At 34.2% G+C, this 26,369-nt stretch overlaps 1 protein-coding gene across 4 annotated transcripts in view; it reads right to left on the minus strand.

Moving 5' to 3' along the window:
* Positions 1–26,369, minus strand: part of LOC145261146 (glycogen debranching enzyme-like) — a 178,827-nt gene that overhangs the window by 37,215 nt on the left and 115,243 nt on the right. For 2 of the 4 annotated variants that reach the window (XM_080119444.1, XM_080119446.1), the window contains exons 22-25: positions 18,915–19,026; positions 15,588–15,723; positions 12,156–12,265; positions 7,249–7,269 (exon numbers count right to left, since the gene is read on the minus strand). In XM_080119444.1, coding sequence (XP_079975570.1) covers positions 7,249–7,269; positions 12,156–12,265; positions 15,588–15,723; positions 18,915–19,026 — 379 coding nt within the window. The remainder of the gene's footprint in view (positions 1–7,248; positions 7,270–12,155; positions 12,266–15,587; positions 15,724–18,914; positions 19,027–26,369) is intronic. The other 2 variants (XM_080119445.1, XM_080119447.1) reach the window with 1 other exon arrangement.

Below are 26,369 nucleotides of genomic sequence, written 5' to 3' on the forward strand. Positions count from 1 at the left end.
AACAAAAGAATGAAAATAAGAATAAGAGAACAGCAACAACAACAACAAAAAAGAACAAGAATAGAGAAAAGAGAAAATCAGAAGAAAGGCTCTGCAATGATTAAATTATGATTTGTTGAGAAAAAAAAATTATGCCATGTCACAAAGAAAAGAGTTCAAGAAAGCTAGAAAGGAATACAGTTAAGACAAAGGGAAGAGTTAGAAGAGATCTCAGAGAGTGCAGACCACCACCAAAGTCACATATTAATTTATTTATGACCACACATGACATGAGACTATATAATGCAGAACAGATATAAAAAAATTTGATTACAAATGAAAGTGTAGTTGCAATGTAAAGAATAATAACAAAACAAAAAAGTACAAAAATTTAGTTGTTTTTTTTTAAATAAAGCAGAAAATTAAAGATGGCCACAAATGAACAATAAAAAAAAGCAAACATTTAAAAAGACACAGCTTCTTTCTCATGCATACCCAGAGACACACATAGATGCCTATGTATGTCTATAAATAACTGCTTCTAACTTCAAGTTAAAAAAAAAAAATGTGTAATATAATTTACTGCTGCTGTTCAAGAAACCGTGAGAGGCCATTTTTCAACATGGCCACATCTTTTTTTTTAATACATGGATACATTATAGTTGAATAATAAAAAAGAATTTTTGTGAGGACTTTAAAGTAAATTAAAGTTTTACCTCCCTTATTGCTAAAACACACACACACACACACACACAAGAACAAGGATTCTACACACATTATATTTAATCCTTTCAGCGAATATAAGCAAAATATTAGAACTGTCCTATTTTGCATGATGGTTAGAATGTTCACTAATGAGGAGATAGAAGTTGAATTATTGGTTGAATTATACCAAAAACTAAAAAAAAAAATGGTACTTGATGCCTCTTTACTAAAAATCCAGCATGATATGGTGAGGATCAAGAGTAAGTGGAGTAATCTAGAAAAAGGAGTGTCACTTTTTCTTGCATCTCGATGTAGTAATCAATGAAAAAGATCATTTGAGCGGCCATTGACTATGGTCGAACCATTTATCTCTACTGTTGCAGAAAAGTCACGTTGTGTGTGTAAGTTCCTTCTTCACAATGCTTCAGCCGATGTAACAACCAGGTGAATCATATCAAACTTGTGAAACTATACAGAATTTCAAAATAAACCATTTAATTGATCGATGGGGGTAGACTGTTCTTGTTCTCTCAATCATAATCTGTTAGAAGTATTAATGATGTTATTCTTATCAATTATTAAATGTAGTCAGGATTGAACTTTCCACCATCAGAAGACAGTCATCTAGACCTGATTGCTAATCAACACCATTATCCGTTGTGCTATCGATCCATGTGGACGATTTTGGAAGCTTTAAACCTATTCTTTTTTTCATAAATGTATAGTATCTCCACTTATATAAAAGTCACTTTGTGTGGGAGTTCCTCCCTCATAGGTCCCAAAACGGCTGAGCCTATCTTTTGCAAAGTTCACACAAAGGTAATTTATATGTCTGGCAGTGTTCTTAGATATGTTTTGTATAGAAATTCATCTGATAATTATCGAAACTTGAAAAAATCTGATCTTAAAAAATAGTCTTTCTCTCTTATAGATAAAAAAAGAGGAATTTTTACAGAGTAATATTTTATGTTACACCGGCCAAGGGAGATAATAAAATCTTAGCAAATCATTCTTTCTTAAATAAAATAGAATTATTGATATTTGGAGATATAGCTTAGTTGTAGAGCATTCCACTACAGATCGATTGATCCCCTGTTCAAGCTTGGGTGTACCTCACCATTTCATTTTCATTTTTTCTTATTAATGAGTTCAATTAAAAAATATAAATGAAGAGGTACCATTTAAAATCACTGCAAATCATTTCTTTGTTTGCATATTCTAAAACTAAACATTAATTAGAAGTGACTTTTCCAGGGAATTCATCGTCAAGCCCAAATATCAGCTGACATGATATTGTAAACAAACACAGATGGAATTTGATGAACGACAATATCATTTTTTTTTCTCAAATAAGTCCACTGTACAAATTATTCCTCATAATATATAATATTCAATAGAGAATTGATTCTACAAATAATACATATGCAATCTGCCTGAATTAAAATATCATGCCAGCTAGTTTATTTATAAATATTAACTATACACAAGTGTTTGATTTACTTGATCTGTATCTTGTGTAGTTTTTCACTTTTTCCTCACTTGTTCTCTCAACAAAGAAGCATCGGTTAAGTGTGAAAAATATTCAATCGAACGTTTTGGTTTATTCTTCGAATGAAATGTTAAAGACAATCAAAAGATGACTTTCATCCATTTTTTTTTTAATTTGGATATGAGTGAAAAGTGATAAATTTAAATAGGAAAATATGAAAATTTGATTGTAGAAGGAACAGGAGAGAGGGGAGTGTCATGGTGAAAGAGAATGAGAGAGAGAAAGAGGGAGAGGAGGAAAAGGGAGGTATAAGAGGAAGAAAGAGAGAAAGAAAGGGGAAGAGGAAGGAATAAAAAAAAAGGGAGGAGAAAGTGAAAAAGAAAAGGAGAAAGAGATACGGAAAAAGAGAGAGCAAGAAAGAGCTATGGAAAGAAAGATAGAAGAGGAAAAGAGGTGGATAGAGTGAGGGAAAGAGATAGAGAGGGAGGCAAGAAAGACAGAGAAAACGGTCAAGAACGAGATAGAGAAGAGAGTCAAGAAAGAGATGGGGGGGGAGATAGAGGGGAGGGGGGCAAGACCGGGATAGAGGGGAAGGGCAAGACCGGGATAGAGGGGAGTGGGAACAAGACTGAGATAGAGGGGAGGGGGGGGGCAAGACCAAGATAGAGGAGAGGGGGGGACAAGACCGAGATAGAGGGGAGGGGGGCAAGACCGAGATAGAGGGGAAGGGGGGCAAGACCGAGATAGAGGGGAAGGGGGGCAAGACTGAGATAGAGGGGAAGGGGGGCAAGACCGAGATAGAGAGAAGGAGGAGGGGTGGGCAGACCGAGATAGAGAGAAGGAGGAAGGGGGTAGGGGCAAAGACCAAGATAGAGGGGGGGGGCAAGACCGAGATAGAGGGGAAGGAGGAGAGCAAGACCGAGATAGAGGGGAGAAGGCAACAGCGAGATAGAGGGGAGGGGAAACAAACCAAGATAGAGAGAAGGGAGGGACACAAAGAGATAGAAAGGGGGGGGGGGAGAAGAGAGAGATGTAAGAGAGAAATGAAAGCTCATGTTAAAAAGAAACGAGTTTAAGGAGAGGGCAACTGACAAAATGAAATAACAAAATTTGCAGACACAGACCAAAGTCATTTGCAGAACTCTTTGCTCAAAATTTGGCTCGCGAATCGATTACCAGAACTTGAAACTGCCCTTCAAGAACCTTATCAGTTGATTTTGACTTTTTACCAATGAATAATCATCATTATTTACTATTATTTGTTTGTCATGCCTCTTTGGGCCGATCTCATTTTTTCAACCATAACTTTTTTTCCCCTCTACTGTTTAAATATTTTATCCGATAGTTCCAAAAAATTATTTTTTCCCCATAATTTATTAATTCATATGATTCTATTTACACTATTAATACAATATCAATATATAGCTCAAATCAAATATTTCATCTGATAGCACCTAATAATGCCTCTTCAGTAGCTTACACTCATTTTTGAATTCATCTAAAATTTATATGAAAATGTTTGATATCATCTGACAACCCATTCTAAAATATATTTTTTATATAAATTTTAGCAAAGTACATTATTATATTGCCAATAACATGGTTCTTATCAAGAATTCCCTTAAAAAATAAAAATAAAGCAAAAATCTGTATGATGTACATATCTGTGACAGAAAGAAAATATTGTATTCCCAAAATCATGTAAACCGATCAAGTAGTTTTATTTCTATAAATAATCTTCAAGCGATTAATAGGAATTAGTATGCATTACAGCAAAAAAATTTTATGCTTGAATTATGTTGAGTTATCTCCCTTGTTTTTTGAGACGAGATTTTCTTTATAAAAATAAAACTACTTGATCAATTTATGTGATTTTTGGAATACAATATTTACTTTTCGTCACGGGTATGTACATCATACAGATTTTTCTTTATTTTTGTATTTTAATGTAGAGGTAATTCTGGACAAGTACCAATAACACAGAACACAGACATGATAGAAAAGGATAGACACTAAAATAAATATTTTTCCTAAGATTAATATACACTTATTTATATTTACAGATAAGAATAGTGCTAAAATAACTTAGAGTATCTCATTAAAATTTTATCCAACAATATTGAAGCATGCCACAAACCAAGGGAACATCGGACCTATCAGATTTTCTGCAATGATAAATCATGGGTCAACATGGAGGTGGTCTTAGTCAACGCAAAATAACAGGAAATCTTTCAATACCTCTTTCTACTTAATAGAGTGATCGTACAACTCACAAGAGAGGACAAAGAGTGCACAAAATCTCATTCAGGTCGTCTCAGGCTCTCTGAAAGAACCTCGCATCTTGTGAAAAGAAATATTGAAGAGGATCCTCGGTGCAAAGCGTCTGACATTGCAACACAAGCTGGCGTCAGTCCCAAAACAGCTGCCATGTATCTTTAGAAGCTGGACTTCTATGGTAGAGCTGCAAGAAGGAAACCGTTTCTTCATCCTGCCAATAACAAGTGCAGAAAAGATTGGGCTCATGATATGGTGGACCAATGTCATTTCTTTGATGAGTCACGATTTTCATGATTTACCGACAGTGGAAGGCTCCCTTAGCAAGGCTTTGACTTAAAAAGACTACAGCTACTGCTGAAACATGGAGGTTTCTCGATTAAGAAATATGGGATGGGGTGCAATTTAGAGTAATGGTCGCTCAGACCTAATGAAGTGCAAACGAAGCATCAATTCTTGATAAAAATGTTTCAATATTACATGAACGACTCCTACCAATATTCTCAAGTGGTAAAATGAACCAAGTTAACTCCCTATTCACTCTGCTAAGGCGACACAACATTGGTTGAGCCAAAATGAGATAAATAAACTTCCATGGCCAAGTCAGTCCCGAGATATGAACCCAATTGAAAACCTTTGGAGCATATTAAATCGGAACCTTTGCAAAAAGAAAAGGAAGCCATCTTCTAAGCCTGAATTTTTAGCATTACTGTGTCAGATATGGCAAGAAATTTCTTAAGATGATATTTGTCAACTGATCAATACCATGCCTAGAAGGGTCCTAGCATTAAAAACAGCAAAGGGAATGTAAACCAAATATTAGTTATTGAATTTGTGACCATTTATTTTTTATTTTGTTCTATAAATTATATGTTTATTGAAATAAACTGTTTCTATAGGTGTCTATTCTTTTTATCATTCTGTGCACAACAATAACAAATATTTTAATAATTAGAAACTCTTATTAGTAAAAAATTCAATTGGTCAATAAATTTAATTTTTGAAATCTGTCTTGACCAATTAGAGAAAAAAATAGATGAAAAACTACTTTTTTTTTAAATGTCTTTGATGCAAACGAATACTTTTCCAGTTCATCTCATTAGCTTTTCATTATTAGGAAAATAAGAATGCAAAATTCATACTTCAATTCACCCTTCCTCTTTAACATTCATTTAATTTTTAGGTGATTATTAAAAAAGAATGTTTCATATTAGTAGTCAATCTTCAGGTTGACAAGAAAGTTCTTGCGGTTTTAACTTTTAAATTCAGATGAACATATCTTGGCTAAAACAAAAATTTATTGATCGAAATAAGCACCATCAGAATCAACAAACTTTTGCCAATGCAAAACAAGTGTATTTATGCCAGTAATGTAAAAATCTTGTATTCCGGTGGCGATTAAGTCACTGAAGGCATTTTTGATACCGCTTAGGTTTTGGAAGCATTTCTCATGCAGAAAGTTGTCAAAATACTTGATAAATTGTGAGTTGGTAGGTGAGAGGTCTGGAGAGTATGGTGGATGAGGTAGAGTTTCGTTGCCCAATTTGTTCAACTTCTGCAGGGTTGGTTTAGCAACATGCAGTCTGGCATTGTCGTGGAGGAAATCCTTTTCTCTTGGCTAATGCTGGGTGTTGTTGTCAAAGTTTCTGATGAATTTCATCCATATGTTGACAATGCTTCACCACTGTAATGGATGAGGCTGGTCAGAAACCATCAAACAGTCAGCATGACCTTCTTTTGGTGCAACTCTGGCTTCGAGAAGTGTCGTGGAGCTTTGCTGACTTCTAACCACTGAGCTGAGTGTTGCTGGTTGTCACAAACAACCAACTTTTCATCGCAAGTCACGAGTCGTTCTTGTTGCGAAAAAGAAGGGAAGATGACAATTCATAATAGTATTTCTTTTGGTTGTTATTCAATTCATGGGCCACCCATTTATCAAGTTTTTTTTGTCTTTCCAATCTCTCTCAAGTCCTTGGAAATCATTGTATACATTACGTATAATTCAGAAGCAAGTTCTCGAACACTTGTGCATGGATTGGCTTCGACTAACGCTCTTAATTGATCGTTGACAACATCCGATAGCCAACACTATGCGCATTACCTTTAAGACTTTCATCGCCACCACACAATTTCTTAAACTATCATCATGCTGTGCATTCAGTAGTGGCTCATGGGCCAAAGGCTTCATTGATATCACGAGCTGTTTCAGCAGCTTTTCGGCCTAGCTTGAATTGAAATAAGAAAATTGTGTGAATTTGCTTATTTGTATTCAACATTCTGAAAAGAAAACATAATTATTTTAAAATGATTGTAATTTAAACGATTAGGTAGAGCAAAAAACGCTCTTTAAAATGATATATAAAGTAAAGGTATTATAATGGAAACTTATTTAAAAATACATCATTTGAAATCAAAATTAAAAATTCCGCAAAAACTTTCATGCCCACCTAATAGATCGGACTATGTAATTTTTAAAATGAATTGCAGCAAAGTATTGCCAATAAAAAATTACAGCAATAACAAATACAAATTGGCTAGTCAGAAGTAAAGTTTGGTTTGTCAGCTTAAATGTTATTTGTGTCTGATTTTGAAGATCCAACAAAATAATTTTATATGTTAGATTTTAAAACTTTGTACCAGTAAGTGTATATTTAAGACTTCTGATTTCCAAAGAGAAAAGATTGAATATTTTTGGAACCACAAGGATGAACGAGCAGTCATTTTTCGTCGAAGCTATAGTGTTTCTGCAAATGAATGTTAGTTTGTATCCGATGTGATTACGAGATGAGAATCTTACTCACTTTGATTTCCTGATTCGGCATCTGGGAACAAAAGGGAAATTTTGCTTGTTTTAATATCAAGGTTGAAACACCAGACCCATTGTTGGGACGGCCACAGGGTAGATATTTTCAGAAGAACAAGAGAGACAGGTGAGTAATGAAAAAAAAATTTTTTTAAAGACAGGTATGGATAATACTTTTTGATTTTAGAAAAATAAAAAGATTTGCACAGGATGAAGACGAGAGATAGATTTGTAACATGTCACTTTCTGAAATGCTTTTTCGGAAAGCAATATTATGGACCCGAATGAAATTTACCACGCTATAAACTGTTAGATGACTTGTATTTCCATGAACGCTTTAAAACATCCAGTGATTTTGTAACAATCAAAAGGCATGCTTGATTAAAATCTCCACATATGAGAGAAAATACAATACGAATCAATACAATTACACCTTAATTTGTCAGAATATTTTTTGTTTCTATTTTTAGAAGAGTGATACTAGTGAAAAGGGAAGACAATCCAAAATTATTGCTTTTTTAGCTAAACTTTACTGATAATTCAAAACAAATTCAATAAAGTAACAGAAAAAAGCATTTATTGAATTAATTTAAATTGTAAAAAAAGATGTCAAATGCAACAGTTAAATATGATTATTTTAATGTTTTTTTAATATAATAAAAATAAAATAAAAGTTAGCATTTAATTTTTATTTATTCTTAATTTAGCAACAATACTTCAAATAATGAATTATTTTTTAAATTTATAAATAATTGTAAAATTCTATATTTCAAAATAATTATTTTTGAAATATTTTTTTATAATGCACAAATAAAATATAACATTCAGTTTAGAATATAAAATGGATGGAATGCATTTTTTTTATATCTTTTAAAAAGTTATTAATTTTTTTTAATGAAATAAAATAAGAAATGAAATAAAATATAAGAAGAGTGAGTCATTTTGAAATATATATATATTAAAAAAAAAACCCTTAGTTCTGGACTTCCCTTTAATATCACTCTTCTGAAAACGAAAACAAAAAATACTTCTGTGGAGTTAAAGAGCACTTGCACCAACAAATCTATCAAAGTGAGATTTTTACCTTTTTATGATGAAAGAAATATTCATGAAAACATGTAAAAGACATACATGAAGATATATGATTTGGATTATTCGTACTATTAGATTGGTTCAAAAATAATGTTTTTTTGATGTTTGACTTCAAGTCAAAAAACAACATTATTTTTGTACCAAGCTAATACTATTCTCATCTTAAGTGTTATTTTCACGTTTCACCCGATGTAACAACCAGGTGAATCATATCAAACTTGTGAAACTATACAGAATTTCAAAATAAACCATTTAGTTAATCCACAGGGGGTAGACTGTTCTTGTTCTCTCAATCATAATCTGTTAGAAGTGTTAATGATGTTATTCTTATCTATTATCAATTGTAGTCAGGATTGAACTTTCAACTGTCAGAAGACGGTCACTTAGACCTGATTGTTAATCAACACCATTATCCGTTGTGCTATCAATCCATGTGAACGATTTTGGAAGTTTTAAACCTATTCTTTTTTTCATAAATGTGTAGTATCTCCACTCTTATATAAAAGTCACTTTGCGTGTGTGTGTGTGTGTGTGTGTGAGAGTTCCTCCCTCATAGGTCCCGAATCGGGCAAATTATTCATTGAAACATACAATATTCAATAGAGGATTAATAATAATACATACACACTCTGCATGAATTAAAATATCATGTTTAAGCATATTGTACAACCGGTAAATGCCGGGCTACCAGCTAGTTATTACATACATGCATCATACATACATATATATGGTGATAATTTGAATGCCTAGTAGATACTGTCCATGAGTGTCTAAGGTCTCTCTGTACAGGAACTTGTCAGGACAACCTGGCATGAGAACACTTTTTCCTACAAATAAACCCCGACTAAATGTCAAAAATCATATAGTATTCACAGCCCAAATAAGATCTTGTGGTTAACCCACAGTGGCTTATATCAGTAATGGTGCGTCCTCTTCAAGTGATGTTATAACATAATAGCACTTAGCTGGATACTCCAACAGACTAGATGAATTCTTGTCTTGGAATTCAGTGAAACCAAGAGATTACAAGAAAGATTTGCTATAAGATATTTAAATGATTAATTGAGAGGAGGAAAATTAATATTCTGAACTGCTTTACTAAATGTTTGGGCGGTAAAGGGGATTTAATGGAATATTCAAATATCTATATATCTCATATAAAGCGTTAGCCCCTAGGAAGGGGCTCTTTGATTTTTGAGAACTTCAACTGAAATAAAATGAAACAGAAAAGTGAATCTCTTGATCTCTAGATGCGATACACAGATATGTATCCATGGGAGTACGAAATTCACAAGCGGTCCCCAGACGCATGTATATCTCTATTAAGGGAGAAGACGATGTTAGGTTTTTGCAACTCTTGCAGGGAGGTGTTGACCTCCTCCTACATACAGCACTTGGAATTCCCAAATTGGTCACCCATCTGGTACTGACCAGACTCAACATTGTTTAACTTTGGTGATCTAACGAGAACCGATGTGTCAACATGATTATGCCATAAATATATATAATAGTGCTCTATAATAAATAGTTATTTACACTTATGACATACTTGAACATATCTGTGTAAATAATATATATATGTGACTACTTCATTTAATCACATAAATTAATCTACGAAGATATAATTATATGTGTAAATTTTCAGTATTTGCTTCAACAGTGTTCAATATATAGGTAGAGCTAGGTAGTAAGTTATGAAAATATATATGGCAATTAAGCTATACAGAATATTCCGTGTTTCAAGCCTGACAAATTCTCATGAGAATGAAATGCAGAATATTCTGTGTAGCTTAATTGCCATATATATTTTCATAACTTACTAATATATATATATATATATATATATATATATATATATATATATATATATATATATATATATATACACACACAGACATGTACAAGTATCTGTTATTATAAGTATAAATAGCTCTTATTATTGAGCACTATTATATAAACTCAGTGGAAATACTCTGGATTTTTATCCAATAAATACCGTCTTAACCTGAACTACTATAGTAATTCCTATGATTAAATAACGGTTTAAGTTTGAAATTCTGTATAGTTCCCAGAGTTCGAGAAGCACCTAAAGAATGTTGGAGGTTACATGAGCTGAAACATAAAAATAACTAAGATGAAAATAGAAAATAATATAACTAATCAAAAAATCCGAATAATTCACATTCTCGTATCAAAAACTCCAAAACATTTGTGATCACGTTTTAAGAAATCATAGGAATGACGTCTTGTGGCGATCAACAATGCCTGCACCCCACATTAAGCTCGACATGGTGCCACATCCATCCCTCATTGGGGCGCAGGTGAATAGGAGGTTAAATAAAAGTAAGAATGTTATTACAATGCAAAAAGTAAACAAATAAAAACTGAGAAAGACAAAAACAAAAGACAGTAAAAAAAAAAATCAAAAAAAGAACCCAGAGTCAGACACAAAGAAATACCTCCAGTATTAAATACAAAGAAATACTTTTGGAGTTGGATTCTTTGCAAGTAGTTTTTTTCTGGGATTATCAGAACTAGAAAAATTGTAAAAAAAAAAAAAAAAGAAAATGGAAAATAACAGAGAATAAAAGAAAAAGAAAATCCTCAAAAATAAAAATCCATGATTAAGGCAGATATTTGGTGGGTTTTTTTTTTTTTTAGAATCAATCTTTCGTGAAAAAAAAAAAAAACGTTTTTGGTATTTTTTTTCAAATAGTCCAATTTTTAGTGGGAGTACTCCAATGGCTATAAACTCTTAAAATCTTGGTGAATTTCTATAACAAACAAATATTTCATTCTTAAATTTTACTTGATACATGATAGCATTATGAGTTTCAGCTATATGGTTTATCTCAGTATATGATTCAAACAGCATATAATAATAATAAAAAAAAATACTCATTTTCAAAGTTTGTCGATAATAAACATATGTCGATTATTGTTTTTGTCTATTAACTAGTTGTAGCTACCTAGTATTTCCTAAAAAGCAGTAAAGTTATTTTAGTTTTTAATTTTTATTTGTTTGTTCATTTTTTATTTAGTCGGGTATGTTTTAAACTTATACAAAAAAAGAAATAAAATTTTAGTTGTAAAGAAAACAACACTTTATATCCTTCAATTAAGAATATAAGTTATTCCACCTACTGATTTTTGATCTTTTTTTTTAGTCATAATTGAAGAATGTTTATATATTATCAGTTGTCTGTGCAGGACCACATTTTTAAAGTACATTAATATGATACAACAATAACATGAAAAAAATGGTTAATCAGAATCAATTTTTTGATATGTCAGCTTAAATGCTATCCAGGTCCAACTGTTAAAATTTCACAAAATAACTTTATAAGTTAGATAATAGATTAAAATAACTGACTTGATTTTATTTCGCTCTTGAGAATCAATTTATAGTTTTCACTTATGGAAGATGGAAGATAGAATTTTCAAACAAATAAAATTCAGTTTGTTTTTAAACTTAAAGCTGAAAGCCACGTGTCCAAATTAAACATGAAGAGTAAAAAATGGACCTTGTCTTTACTTTTGACAACCTTATGACACTTGCCTTCCCTTTATTTTGTCCTTTACATTCGATGTTTCTGACAAAGGGGAAAAATTGCTGTTTTGTGGGTCGGCTGTTGTTTTGAATAGGTGATGTGTGGAGATTTCCAATCCTCTCATAGTATTTATCATCATTCAACAGGCAATCTACCCATCACATTGACCCTTATCCTTGAGTTGTTTTTGGTCCTGATAAGTGATGACTCATTTGTATGAAAAAGAAAAAGGAAGAGTTAACAAACAAACAAGATAACATACCTTCTTTGATTTCCACTCCTTGGTATGGGTAGAGTTTCTCCTGGTATAGTGTGTCGAGCCAAGTGACAGCAGACTTACACAAACCAACAATCTCGACAGCTGAACCATCTCTGAAAAATTAAAAAAAAAAAACATTTGAAAGATTAACTGAAAAATAAATACGTTTGAAGAAATATATTGCAGATATAAGGGACATTAAATAAGTAATTCCCCTAACACACTTTCAGTTGTTTGATCTAGCTGAAATTTTGCATGTGCAATGATTTATATCTCTATGGATTATGTGGCAAATTAAAGCTCTGAACTAATTATGGCTTCTGATATACAGGTGTTTGAACTGAATCAAGTGTGAAATGAAGTCTGTTAAGTGTCATGCAGCGATCCAATTTTTGTATTTGAAATGACGCACACCACCGGAGACTTTTTTTTAATGAAAGAAACAAATGGTAATGATGTCCCATCATATGACCTTGTAAAACACTGTCTTTGTAAATTCAAACATGGTCAAAAATCTGTGGAAAAAAAAACTCTCAGATCTGGTGGCCCTTTTTGTCACTGATGAGGCATCTGTCAGACAAGTTGAGGCTACCGTTTTTTGAAGATTGACACATGACTATTCACCAAAATATCCCAAGGGGTCAAGATTAACACAGCGTCTATAGAAATTCATTCATGACGTTTTGCATGTGCATAAGAAGGTGTCTGCCAGATGGATTTCCAGATTGCTGACATCTTTCCAGAAGTGAGAACAGGTTGAGTGCTTCAGGATAAATTTGAAGATGTTCTAAAAAGATGAGTCAAAGTTTTTCAAAAGACTAATTACACACGATGATACCTGGGTCTACCACTACAATCCAGGAACCAAAGCCCAGTTAGTGTAGGACAGAGTAATGATGACAGATTTCCTGGCAAAAGGTACCACAATTACAGAGAAGCTATCAAAATGGAGAGCTGGAGCAAGATTCGCAAAGGTATCCTTTTCCTGCAAGACAACACTTCCATCCACAATGCACATGTCACCAAATTGAAAGTGCATGTGTGAAACCCTCCCTCACTTTCACCTTTTTCCAGTCAAAGTTGTTTTTGAAAGGAAAGCGTTTCCCAGATGATATAGTTTTGATTTCCAAAGTCATGTCATGGTTGGGGAAGACATAAGACTAAGACAGGCTTAGTTCTGGTGACTTCATGTGTACAAAAAGTGTGAAATAATAGTCGGATGAGAACTTGGATCCGGAAAAAAGTATATTTTAACAGCAATGCTATTAATATTGTCCTAAAGTTTTGCTACCTTCATGATACCATTCAAACGCAGAGAGCAACTGGTAATGATGAAATTGCATGAGTTAAGAGGGATGGAGTAAGTTCAAGGAATTTGTGTCATTACTAATCAGCAGAGCGTTACTTCATGTGTGCACAGTGTGATGATGTATAGAAGTGAAACCTAACCAGTGAGGTTTGAGGACATGTGTTGCATGGAGAGAAATGATTTGAGAATGATATGATGGATGTGTAATGTGCATTTTAGACAGGATTTAATTTGGTGATCTCAGAGGAAGAGGAAGATGCGTGCAGAACAGCAGACCTTGCTGGTTTGGTTACATTGAAAGAACGAACGTGAATGCTTTGACTAATAGATGTAGAACAGTTGAGGAAAAATGGTAAGAACAGATGTGAGTGATTGAGTGATGAATAAATACCTGACCAGAGATAGGTTAATTTGAAAAGTCAGTTTTTTAAAACCTCTCCATACTTTTTTTTTTTGGCGCACCTTTGAAGCATGCAGTTTTCCACTTTTTAATGCACTCCTTTGCAATGTCATTGAACATTGCAAGATCTTTCAAGTTGCACTGGTTGGGTAGTAGACAACAACCAAGGCAATATTTCTTCTCAACCAACCACAATATAGTCATCTTCAAGTCTAAAGTAAACAAATACTTGTTCAGATGTCCTTTGGGATCATCACCTTTTCTCAAGTTTCATTCCATTCTTAACAGTCCTTCATGTCTAAAGATGACTAGACAAAGGCCTGATGCATTACTCACTGGTGTTGAAGCTCTCCTCTCCTGGTGTGGAACATGCTTTCTGCAGGTAGCACACGTGAAGCCTCTGAGATTGTGCCTTCACAAGTGTCTCTGCTGGGCTGCGACCTCTCTCCTATTCTCAATCACTACCTTCCTTCTGTATAGATTGCTGCACCAACTCTCTTAGTCACTTGCTTGTGTCTCTTAGTTTGGGATATCAATGGTCATTTCCTTTAGGTGGCGTTTAACTATATCCGCACTTTTACTCCCTCATTCTTCTGTTGTCATTGTCTCACTCTACATAGGGGAGCATTTTCGAGAACCTGTCATCCACCATTCTTACAACATGACCAGTCAAACGCAGTTATGTGGTTGCAAGCACTGCTTATATGCTGTCCATATTTCATCTTTTTACAACTTCCACTTTTGTCAGATAATCATTCCAGCCGATTTTCATTATTCTCCTGAGGTGGCATTGCTGCACTACCTCTAGCCTTGTGTGATCCAGATATAACGTGCAAATTTCTTAAGTAATCTACTGTCCATTATGCCCATTGTTTCTAATCATTTTGTGGTGGTGTTCATCATCCAACTTAAAATCTTTTTTACTTTTATTCTCGAGTTGGCCTTGATAAATGATGACTTATTAGTAAAAAAGAAGAAAATGTTTTTCCAGATTTCTATTTTTTAGGAAAGTGGAGAAACGGTAAGAGAAAGAGGGGCAGTTAATTAAGTAGTTACTGGAAGCAAATGACTTTTAGGCTATTAGACCAAAGAATGTGAAATTTGGTAGGAATGATATTCTACAAAACTAGATTGTCCAGTAAATTTTTACATTAGGTCCACCTCCACAATTTTCTTTCAAATGACGACTTTTGTAGGTTTTCCACTATGCTGAATAAAAAAATCTCATTTAAAGTTTGCGGAGACAAATAGTTTTCGAGATATAAAGGCCTACATTATGCACTGCATGGCTGCCATGTTTGTACGCACACGCAATAAACAAATCTACTTCTCTGCGACTGACACTACCGGCCCCTCCCATTTTTTTAATAGTATTAGTGGGTGGGTATGCTGACAACGAATATCACAGTTAAATTTTGGGGAAATATTTCTTCATCCCCCTCCCCGCAAAATGGGGTGTTTATTTCAAAAGCTGTTCTTAACATAGGGAGGTTGGGTGTGTCCATTCTGAAAGCTGTTCTTAACATGAAATTACTCAAGGAAGTGAAAAAAAGTTGTAATTATTTTGTTTTACACACATGCACATAACTAATTTCTCGGTTGTGAAAATAAAAAGTGGATTTGTTTCCGCTAGGTGGCAGTGTCAAAACAAAAACAAATACAGTGTAGTATCAGAACAGATACTACACTTTGTTCCTAGCTGAAAAGGCCAAAATGTCTGTTTTACCTGGGTGTGGATGGCTTTCCTCGTGTACCCGCCTTTTCGGAGCTGCCCATCATGTCCATCCACGTTCCGCAGTTGTGTTTGTTGCCACCATATACAAAGCCAGTCTTCCAGTCGACACCAAAGCTAACATTAAAGCCTAAACGAAAAAAAAAAATGAATTTAAAAAAATTACAGCCAATCAAAAGACAGTTTGTATCTTTATCTCTACTTATATATAAACTAGTGTGGGTGACTGGCGTTTCCTGGGTGTTTGGAGGTTTGTACTGAGTACAAAAAAAAAAGTGGTAGTGGGCAGGCAGGCTTGAACCCATAACGCGAAGGCGGAAAAGAAAGTGAAAGAAAACCCGACATCTTACTGCTACTCTATGACGCAACAGGAAGTGTAAAGCGTTCAAATTTAGCGATGTCAATCAAAAAGTTGACTTGCACAAATAAGTTAAGAATCACACACGCACAGAAATGAACCTTGCTTTTATAGCTGGCTGAAGAACAGTTAAGCTTTCTGCCCGTTTTATTTATTTGATTCCTCTTGATGTTGGGGAAAACCAGCTTCCCCCAAAAAGGGGGAACTCTGGAAGTGTCCAAATGAATAGCAATTGTCTGATATGAAGGGTTTCCCCCACATTGATCAAAGCTAATTGCCTTCAAGCCATCCCTGACAGGAAAGCCAGGCGGCTGCATTTGCTTTGATCAGTTTAGTTTTATTTATACAAAAGAGACAAACAAACACTCAAAAGGACGGAATAGAGGGAATTTTTTAAAAGTCAGTCAAAATTACAATCTAGGGAGTACAAGGAAAGTTCTCCAAAATAGTAACGTTGTCAAGAAGCACTGCGAAAAAAGTCTTTCTTGGACATACAAAACCGCTTGTAGCCATTTTGTCTTTTATTTATATAGAAGGCATTTTATATGTATGTGAGTTTGTTTCCTACGGACTCTAAAACGTCTTGGCTGACTCTTTTGAATTTCACACAAATGTACTTATGTGTCTGGCAGTGTTCTTAGATAGGTTTTGTATCAGAATGCCTCCAATAAGTATCAAAAATTGATGATCAAAAAAAATCTGATTAAAGAAGGAATAGTTCGATTTTGACCAAAGTAAACACCCTTATACAGCCTAACATCACAAGTGCATTTTAAAAGTTTTATCACCACACAAGTAGAAGGGTCCGGCATATAAAATAAATAGTAGATTCTTTGATATGACAAAGGCATGTTCAAAATGAACGTTTCTGTTTAGAACACACTTGAATTATGATGCATAAATTTTGTATTTTAAACTTTAATGCAAGCCATTATATAAAAACAATTTCATAAAATCAACAGTATGTTCTCTACAGTGCAATATAGTCTACAATGTATCACTTGGGAAGGCATGTGAAGCTTCTTCTCAGTGCAATGAGTAGGTCCCTGATTAGAGCAAGCAATCAACTGGTTTGATTGAAAAATGGGTAATTCTGCTGATTTCGATGATAATAAAAGTATTGGAAGTGTGGAACATTTATTGCTACTTATTTCATTCAGGGCAACATCAGGTCTCCCTGCTAGTTTTATATATAAAATAAAGCCAGTCTTTTTCTCTCTCTACATCAATGCTTGACAGCTTTAGTCACAAAAGACATACATCTTTATAGTTTGTGATTTCTGCCACATAAACCCCAGAAAACGACTACAGTGGAATCGGGCGATAACATTTAATGCTACTAAGACTAAGCTCCTTTCTTTGAACAACTGCAAAAATAGAGAAACTAAATAAATAAACTCAAAATCTACAGTGCCCAAAACTGATGTATCACAAGGATACATTCCTAACAAACTCTTTAGCCTTTCACAAATTTTATGACTTATATTAATTATTGTTGATACCAATGTTATTATTAACATGAAGTAGGTGAAAGAATTGGAAGAAATGGAAATAAAAACATTGAAACATTATCATATTTTTTTCTTTAATTATTTGGACTATTATCCTCATCTTCCAGTTGTTGTTTTCACAAAGTTTCGACCAATGATTTCTCTAGCCTTCGTCAGGTTAACTGCAACGGAATAGAAATGTCGAATTCCTATCCCGTCACGATTAACCTGACGAAGGCCAGAGGAATAATTGGCCGAAACGTCATGAAAAACAAATAGAAGATGAAGATAATAGTCCAAATAGTTAAATAAAAAATTATACAATTTACTCATCTCCAAAATAATTCCAAACTAATTCAATAATATAGTGAGGCATTAATATATACTAGCGGGACCTGTGGAAATTCCACAGGCGACGCATTCATATGTAATATATTGATGTTGGCATTCTGTAGATGTTCAGTGTAAATAGAGACGGTCTGATATTATTGTAATATTCCAAATTAATTCAATAATATTATCATCATAGTTTAATTAAACGTCTGTTTTACATGCTGGCATGTGTTAAACAGTTTTTAAAAATGTGATTTCCAAAGGTACCTATCTCTGGTTAGGTCTTAATTTATTTCGCTTTCTCTCAAATCCATCCTTATCATTTCTTTCTTTTATTTCTGTAACCTCTTCCTGCCAACGGATCTTGGTACCTCAATTGTTATACATCTACTAAGCCAGTAACTTTCACCCATTCTTTCAATGTGACCATACCATCAAAGTCTCCTGTTCTGCACACATCTCCCTACACTGTTCATCTTCCTCTGAGGTCATCCGATTTAAGCCCGTCTTTAAGATTCACATTTGACATCAATTGTATCATTCTCACATCATTTGTCTTCATGCAATGCATATCAATTGTAAATTACTTTTGTTCTACTTGTAACAAAAATTCCAGTTCTTGTTTACAATTTCCTCTATATCCAAAAACAAAAACTTGTTTTAAAAATCTCTATGATGTATGTACCATATGATGGAACAAAAATGTCACATTCTAAAAATCACATAAATTGATCAAGTAGTTTTATTTCTAAGAAAATCATTTTTATAAGTAAGCGAGAAGGGACTGTCTCATGCTGCCATCGTGAAGAGACGAAGGGAAATGATTCAACAATAATCCAAACTTGAAAAATCAACATCGTACTGCCTATGATTTCCCATTAATCACTTCAAGTTGTTTTAAAATGATTTTCTTTATAGAAATAAAACTACTTGATTAATTTATATGATTTTTTAAAATATGATCACTTCATCCTGTCACGGGTGCATACATCATAAAAATTCTGCATTTTTGTTTTTTAATATTGGGAGAATTTTGGAAAACCACCAAAATTCCTTCCCAGTGTTATATAATAAAACACGCACACACACACGCACACATTGTTGTAGGTTGCAATTATATGGTTGATAAATAAGCCTTACCTTCATCTGACATGTGGTTATCTATTTGGGGACCTGCATTTCTTTCACGGAAGCTAACACCTTTGCCATGTTTCTCCATGCCTTCCTGCATGACATCCTTTAGAGGCATAATCTGCAATAACAAATTAAAAGAAATCCTCTGGAAAAGTGATCAATCATAACAAAAAACATTTTATATATATATATATATATATATATATATATATATATATATATATATATATATATATATCTGTAGAAATATATTTTCTTATAATATATACCAATCCTTATTTAAGAAACTCAATGTAATTACAGAGCAATATAGTGAATAAATGACAAAAAAAAACTATATTCCAAAATTCATGACATTGACCATCTTATAATTTATTCCTTTAATTCAGTTGACATTATTTCCTTCGGCGGATCGATTGTTGCTATTTCTCCTGAGGAGTTAAGGGCATAATAGATTCACTGATTGATGTAATAATTAAGTGATTGATTTTGCACTACAAAACAGATACTGTCAAGAATTGTAAATGTCAACTGAATTAAAAGAATAAATTATGAGATGGTCAACATCATGGATTTTGGAATATAGCTTTGTCATTTATTCACTATATATATATATATATATATATATATATATTTCATTAAATAAAATAGATGTTTTTTGTCTATTGATTCTATTTTCGATCCTTTCCAACTTCCGAATAACAGTCTTCATTTCAGGCAGGAACTGGCTGATGTAATCATCATATTTATCATAAGTCCTAGTACTTTCCAATCCTTCAGGATTCATCAGAGATAAATTAATCCAACTGGCTTTAAACAATTTATATGCATGTATATATATATTTTTTAATTTATCCCTGACAATGAATCCTGAGAGAAAAAATACTGCCTAAATAAATAAATATATCAATAGAAATGATAAATTTAATGTATACATTTTATAAGAAACAGTGGTAATGTGTTTGGGGTGAATAAGAGTATGTTCGTACCCTATATATCTATAAAACCACAATTCATTTATGCTAGACTGGTGCATCTATCCCTATTAGACACAATTTAAAAAAAAGTCTCTAGTCTGATAGATCTTGCACTGTCAAACAAGCACTAATCCTTATCCCATCCCGACAATATTGCATCCCTATGTTTGTTTCGCAAGTACTTTTATGTGCTCTGACAAACTTGTAGCACTTATGCTCCTTGGGCATAAATATCCAAGACTAGTCAAACAGCAAAATCCTACACTTTTAATGTAAAGGCCTCTAGGTGCTAGAAAGCTTTATACTTCAATAGTATCTTCCCTTGAACTGTTAGAATTTATAATCCCCTCTCAGTTTCCTACTTTCTTGATTGTGTTATTCATTTTTGATTGTATTATTTAGGGTGTGTTATTCACGTGTAGTAAAGATATACATAGTAACATCACATGCATTACAACAAAATGAATAATAATCCTCTACTAACATGTATAAATTTAAATGTATTGCAAACAAACGTCTCGCTGCTCAATTCCCTACTTAAAATGTCCTTGTAGACATAGTCCATAATAGTATTCCTTACGTCTCAGTAGCAATGTGCCTTTTTTCGGGTTAATAAGGGTAAAATATGTATAAAACAGTTATTTATGATTTATAATTATTTTGCTCCTTAAAGAAATAAATTCTTAGAAGTTGATCAGTCTGGGAAATGAAAAGAGTCGGTCAACTGGCCTTGTTACGAGATCACAACTTCCTGTCACTTAATCATTATAGATCGTTTGAATTAACATTAAGCTTGATTAATGCTAAAATTTCCCTTCATTCCATGATGGGGTTTAGTTCCTTGCTAATGGAGTCAAAGGTGACTTCATGGTAGGTTCGAATCCTTTGACCAGCAGTAATTGTCACTTCCTACACTGACGATTGTGAAAACATGAAACACTAGTGTCTGTAGGTATAAAAAAATTATTAATATATTATTTATATTTATTTATTTATTTATGGACTGTTACCCTCATCTTCATAGTTGTTGCTGTTCCACCACGTTACGGCCAACTCATCCTCTGGCCTTCTTCAGGTGGTTAATCGTGACAAGATAGGAATGCTGAGTCTTAACTGTATTCCCAGTAACTACTGCCTTCCATAGTTGTTGTTGTTGTTTCTGCACATTTTTGGATAACTATTGCTCTGGCCTGCTTTGAGTAGGATTGAAACCGTTATCTTCAAACAATGTTCACCTGGAACCATACAAATTCAACGCCTCTTTCCACTGTACCACAATATAGATAGCTGTTTCAATTCTACCTAAAGCAGGCCAGAGGATTAGTTGACCAAAAACGTGGTGAGACAAAAACAACTATGGAAGGCAGTAATTACTATGGAAGGCAGTAATTACTAGGAATACAGTTAAGAGACTCAGCAATCCTATCCCATTGCGATTAATCACCCGGAGAAGGCAAGAGGATGAGTTGGCCAAAACGTGGTAAAAACAGCGACATCTATGAAGATGAGGATAACAGTCCACAAATAAATAAATGAATATACAAATTACTCATCTCAAAGAATTCCAATAAAAAAATAATAATATTGTATAGTTTGCGTTGTTTAGCAGGTACAATGATAACTCAGTACTATTACATATTTAAATACCAGCAATAGGCCAAAACAATTGTATGTGGATTTTGCAAATAAAACTATCATTTTTTTAAATGAACATAAAAATGTGTGTCTGCTCCTGGTGAAGGGGTACATTATAAAAATATTTATAGCTCTAGTATTACACTATTGAGCTATCTTAAAGAACTTTGTGTTATTTACATATATATTTGAATACTAACTTGGATAACTTCTTATTTTTTTTTATTTTTTACATGGAAGTCACCACTTATCAAGGCCCAGCAGCTACTCAGGGATGAGGGTTATTGCGTGTACAGTAATCAATGGGATAGTATCGTAGTAATCGTTAGTATTGGAGATTTGATAAAGTGTCTTACTTAAGGGGGCGGTTCATCAGGAATTTGTTTATGTTGGACTTGAAGACATCCAAGTTTTAGTCAGGTGGGAAACAGGCAAACGGAACAGAGTTCCACAGGCATGCACTTCTAAGAAAGAAGCTTTGTTCATGGAATCTACGTTTTGATTTAGGCACAGATAAAGAATGGGGAAAATTACTGACAGTGGTTTCAGCTAGACGAGTGTTTTCCGTGAAAGATTGGTGAGGGGGGGAGGACCAGAGATTGGAGCTCAGACGACCACTTTCCATGGAAATAACGGTAAAACAAAGACAGGCTCACAACATCTTTTCTGTGGGAGAGAGGTTGAAGGGAAGAGAAAAGGGCATCCCCCACTAAGCCACAAAGTCTATTTTGTACTCTGTCAAGGCAGGATAGGCTGTTTTAAGTAGCTCCAGCCCAGTGTGGCAGCAGTACTCCATCCTTGGACGTACTTGTCTTTTATACAGATAGAGAATTGCATCAGTAGTGAGATATCTTCTGGAGCGATAGAAGTATCCCACCATTTTCCCAACAACCTGGGCAACAGACTTGATGTGCGTGTTCCATTTTAGATCAGGAGTAAAGGTCAAACCCAGAAACTTGTCAAAACATGGAGCCTCCCCAAGACGAGAGCCATCCATTTCAATTGATGCCAGATGGGGATCAGAGCATTGATGACGTAAAGATAGAAGCTTGGTTTTAGATGCATTAAAAGTAACCAGCCACCTCTTCTCCCACTGTACCATGCGCTCAAGTTCAGAAGAGAGAGAATCAGAGAGAACTTTGTCATTTACGGCCTTTGATGTGTTGCCATAGATGGTCGTGTCATCAGCATAGATGTCAATGAATGATTTAAGTATGTGTTTTGGGAGATCATTGATGTAGCTCAGGAAGAGAGTTGGGCCCAAGATGGACCCCTGAGGGACTCCAGCATTAATACTGTGGGCCTCTGATTTCTGCCCATCAACCACTACTCTTATGAGCCTATCAGAGAGAAATGATTTAATAATTGAGAAAACATTTCCAGTTATACTGTAGCTGGAAATCTTGTGAAGTAAACCTTTATGCCATACCTTATCGAAAGCTTTTGATATGTCAAGAGCAATTGCCCTAGAAAGGAAGCCTTAGCACATTTGCTGTAGATCTAGCAGAACGGAAACCATATTGCATGTCACTAAGAAGTTTATTTCTGCTGAGGTGGTTGACTACTTCTTTATTTACTATGGATTCCAGCAGCTTACTCATGACACACAGGAGACTTATTGGTCTGTACTGAGAGGGAGATCACTTATCACCTGAATTCTTAAATACAGGGTATACTGACAAGGTTTTCCAGTTTTGTAAGTAAGTTCTGTTTGGAGCTTTTTCAATACTATAACTGGAATGCCGTCAGGGCCAGTTGCTTTACTGGAATCAAGGTTCTTGATTAGCTTGGCGACCTCACGCACAGATATTTGTATGTTGCATAGTGTGTTGTCTGTTATAGGTGGAAATATGGGGAGTTGATGGCCTTCGTCGCATAGGGTAGAATTAGCTGCAAAGTTCTTGGCAAATAGTTTGGCCTTGTCTAATGCTGACGAGATGACGTCAGGTCCATTGATGATGGTTGGAATAGAACGCACGCTTCTGTTCAGTATCCTGTTTGCAATTTGCCAAAACTGGTGGGAACCAAGCCGCTGCTCAGCTACTTTGGATTTAACGGACTGAGCATATAGTTCTCTTGCATTTTTTATTACTCTTTTACAGTGGTTGCTGGCAGTCCTGAAAGCAGCTTTAGTCTCAGTACATCTGTTACATTGGTAACAATGAAAAAAGTGATTTCTGTGCGCGATGGCAGCAGCACATTCTGAGGAGAACCATGGCTGGCTGTTAGGTTTTTGTTGGAATTTTTTGGATGGTATGAATCGGTCTATGCCTAAAATTAACCATTTGGTCAGGTCTAATACTATAGAGGACACATCCTTTTTAAACATGGAATGCAGAGGTAGATCAGATATGAATGTACGGAAGCTATCCTAGTCAGCCATAGAGTATCGATATATAGTATGGTGGAGAGTCTGAAGACTTATTACATTTCATTTTTATCTTAACTGATACAACAGAATGGTTAGAGGATCCCAGGGGAGATAGAACGGAACATGAACATAGCTCAAGGGAAGTTGTGAGAAAAACGTCTAGAAAGCTTGTATACTGACTGGTAGTAGTGGACACACGGGTGGGTTCGTGAACAATCTGAGTGAGGTCATAGGCGATGGCAAAATCATGACAGAACCTCCCCTCATCATCTGTCTTATTTGAGTGGGGCAGCCATTCCACATTATGGACATTGAAGTCACCGCAAATGTGAATGTTAGCCGAAGGATTAGCAGACAGGATGTGGTCAATTTTCTCAGATATACTCTTAAAGATAGTAACCCCGCTGTTGTGGGTGCGATAGAGGGCAAATATAAATGTGGTGGTCTATTCCAATTAGTATATTAGTGGTCTGGCAAGGCCACAGAGGAGACAACCGAAGTAGCAAAACTAAAGCTGGCCTGCAGGACCCTATATATACAAGTGTAAGCAGATTTAGGCAGATTTTATTGGTTTGAAAATATAGGTTCTTTTTTTACCAATTGTCATAAAATGTTAACCATAGAATGGTATTATAATCTCCAAAAAGCCTGACAATTTTCCTGTAGTCTCGTTCTACAGAACCAAAGATATGAGCATTTCAATATTCAATTTGGCTACCAGTGTATATATATAGATAGATAGATAGATAGAGAGAGAGAGAGATACCACCTTTTCTAGCAATTTTAAATCTCAGCGATTATTGATCAGAATTTAACAGATGAAGGTTCATTGGAAAGGTAATGACCTGAATTGTGTAGTAGGATATGTGACATTTGCCATTAAGATCACACATTAAGAGGATCATCCATCATCCAGAGCCTATTTTTGTCACTTTTTTACAGACATAAAATGTTTTAATCAGTCATTTGTTTTCCTAGTTTTGCGTATGAATTACAAAATATCTGATATTTCCCCAAAACTTCTGGCTTTGATGGAGGGAAGACTAAAACTTGATGGTATGGTTTCAAATGATCTGAAATAACAGCAATGGGAGACTTGATTCCAAATATTTCTCATATGTTATATCTCCCCTCTTTAGTTTTCATACATAAAGTAAATTTCACAGTGTATAAGGATTATTTGATACTGGAGATATTCATAATCGTACCCTATTTCCAAAAGTGGGAAGATATGAGAAATATTTGGAATCAAGTCTCCCCTTGCTGTTATTTCAGATCATTTGAAACTATAGCAGCAAGTTTTAGTCTCCCCTCCATCAAGGTCAGAGGTTTTGGGGAAATATATATATATATATATATATATATATATATATATTTGTAGTCATCGACATACAGTCCTGTTTCGTTGTATCACAACTCATCACTGCTGCTAGACTAGCATCTCTCCCAAGCCAAGGACTGAACCTAGAACCGTCCTGTTGACAGTCGGCAGTTCTCCCTCTTCTTATTTCAAAACCTATATACCTAGTCTGTATGTTGAGTCTTCTATAAACTTTTTTTTTCTTCTTGCAGCATTATATCGTCATGCATTTTTTTCTATCCAAGCAAAGGATTTCTAATTTTTCTGAAGAGTATATGCACTGAAAAGAGACGGTATTGACATAATAATAACTGTTTTGTTTCTACATAAAAAAAAAAATGGATCTGTAAAAATGTACTGAAATTTTAACATGCAGGAGTAGCTGTTTTGCATGAAAAAAAAATTTACATCTTGGAATGTAACTATATTATTCTTTTATATGTGCTCTGTTATTATATTTAACATACATTGAGCTTCTAAGTAAAAAGGACTGGTATACACAAAGAGTGAAATATATTTGAAAAAACATTTTATCAAAATGACACACATACACACACACGCACATACATATATATTTCACCAAATATATATATATATATATACCAATATATATATATTTTACCAAATATATATATATATTACCAAATATATACATATACCATATATATATATATATATATATATATATATATATATATATATATATGTATTTTATCAAATATATATATACCTAATATATACATATTTTACCAAATATATATTTATACATATTTTACCAAAGTCATCCACATATAGTACTGTTTCGCTGTATCACAGCTCATTAGTGCGGCTAGACAGACAACTACCTCAAGCCAGGATCGAAACCCGACGGCCCGTATGACAGTCAAGGCTTCTAACCATTACGCTAAACAGCTGCTGCTGCACGGGTAAGTAATTAACAATGTTTTGACATCATCCAAACACCTAAGGGTCAATTTGTTTATACAAAGAGCATCGCTTAATATGCTAATGATAATTTGTGTATCACTTCGCAATATGCTCAACCCAAGATAGAGAGCAATCCACATACAGTACTGTTTTGCTGTATCACAGCTCATCAGTGCAGCTAGACAGGCAAC

Source organism: Euprymna scolopes, chromosome 37, assembly GCF_053919585.1.
Source record: "Euprymna scolopes isolate OS-2025 chromosome 37, ASM5391958v1, whole genome shotgun sequence".
NCBI lineage: Eukaryota > Metazoa > Mollusca > Cephalopoda > Sepiida > Sepiolidae > Euprymna > Euprymna scolopes.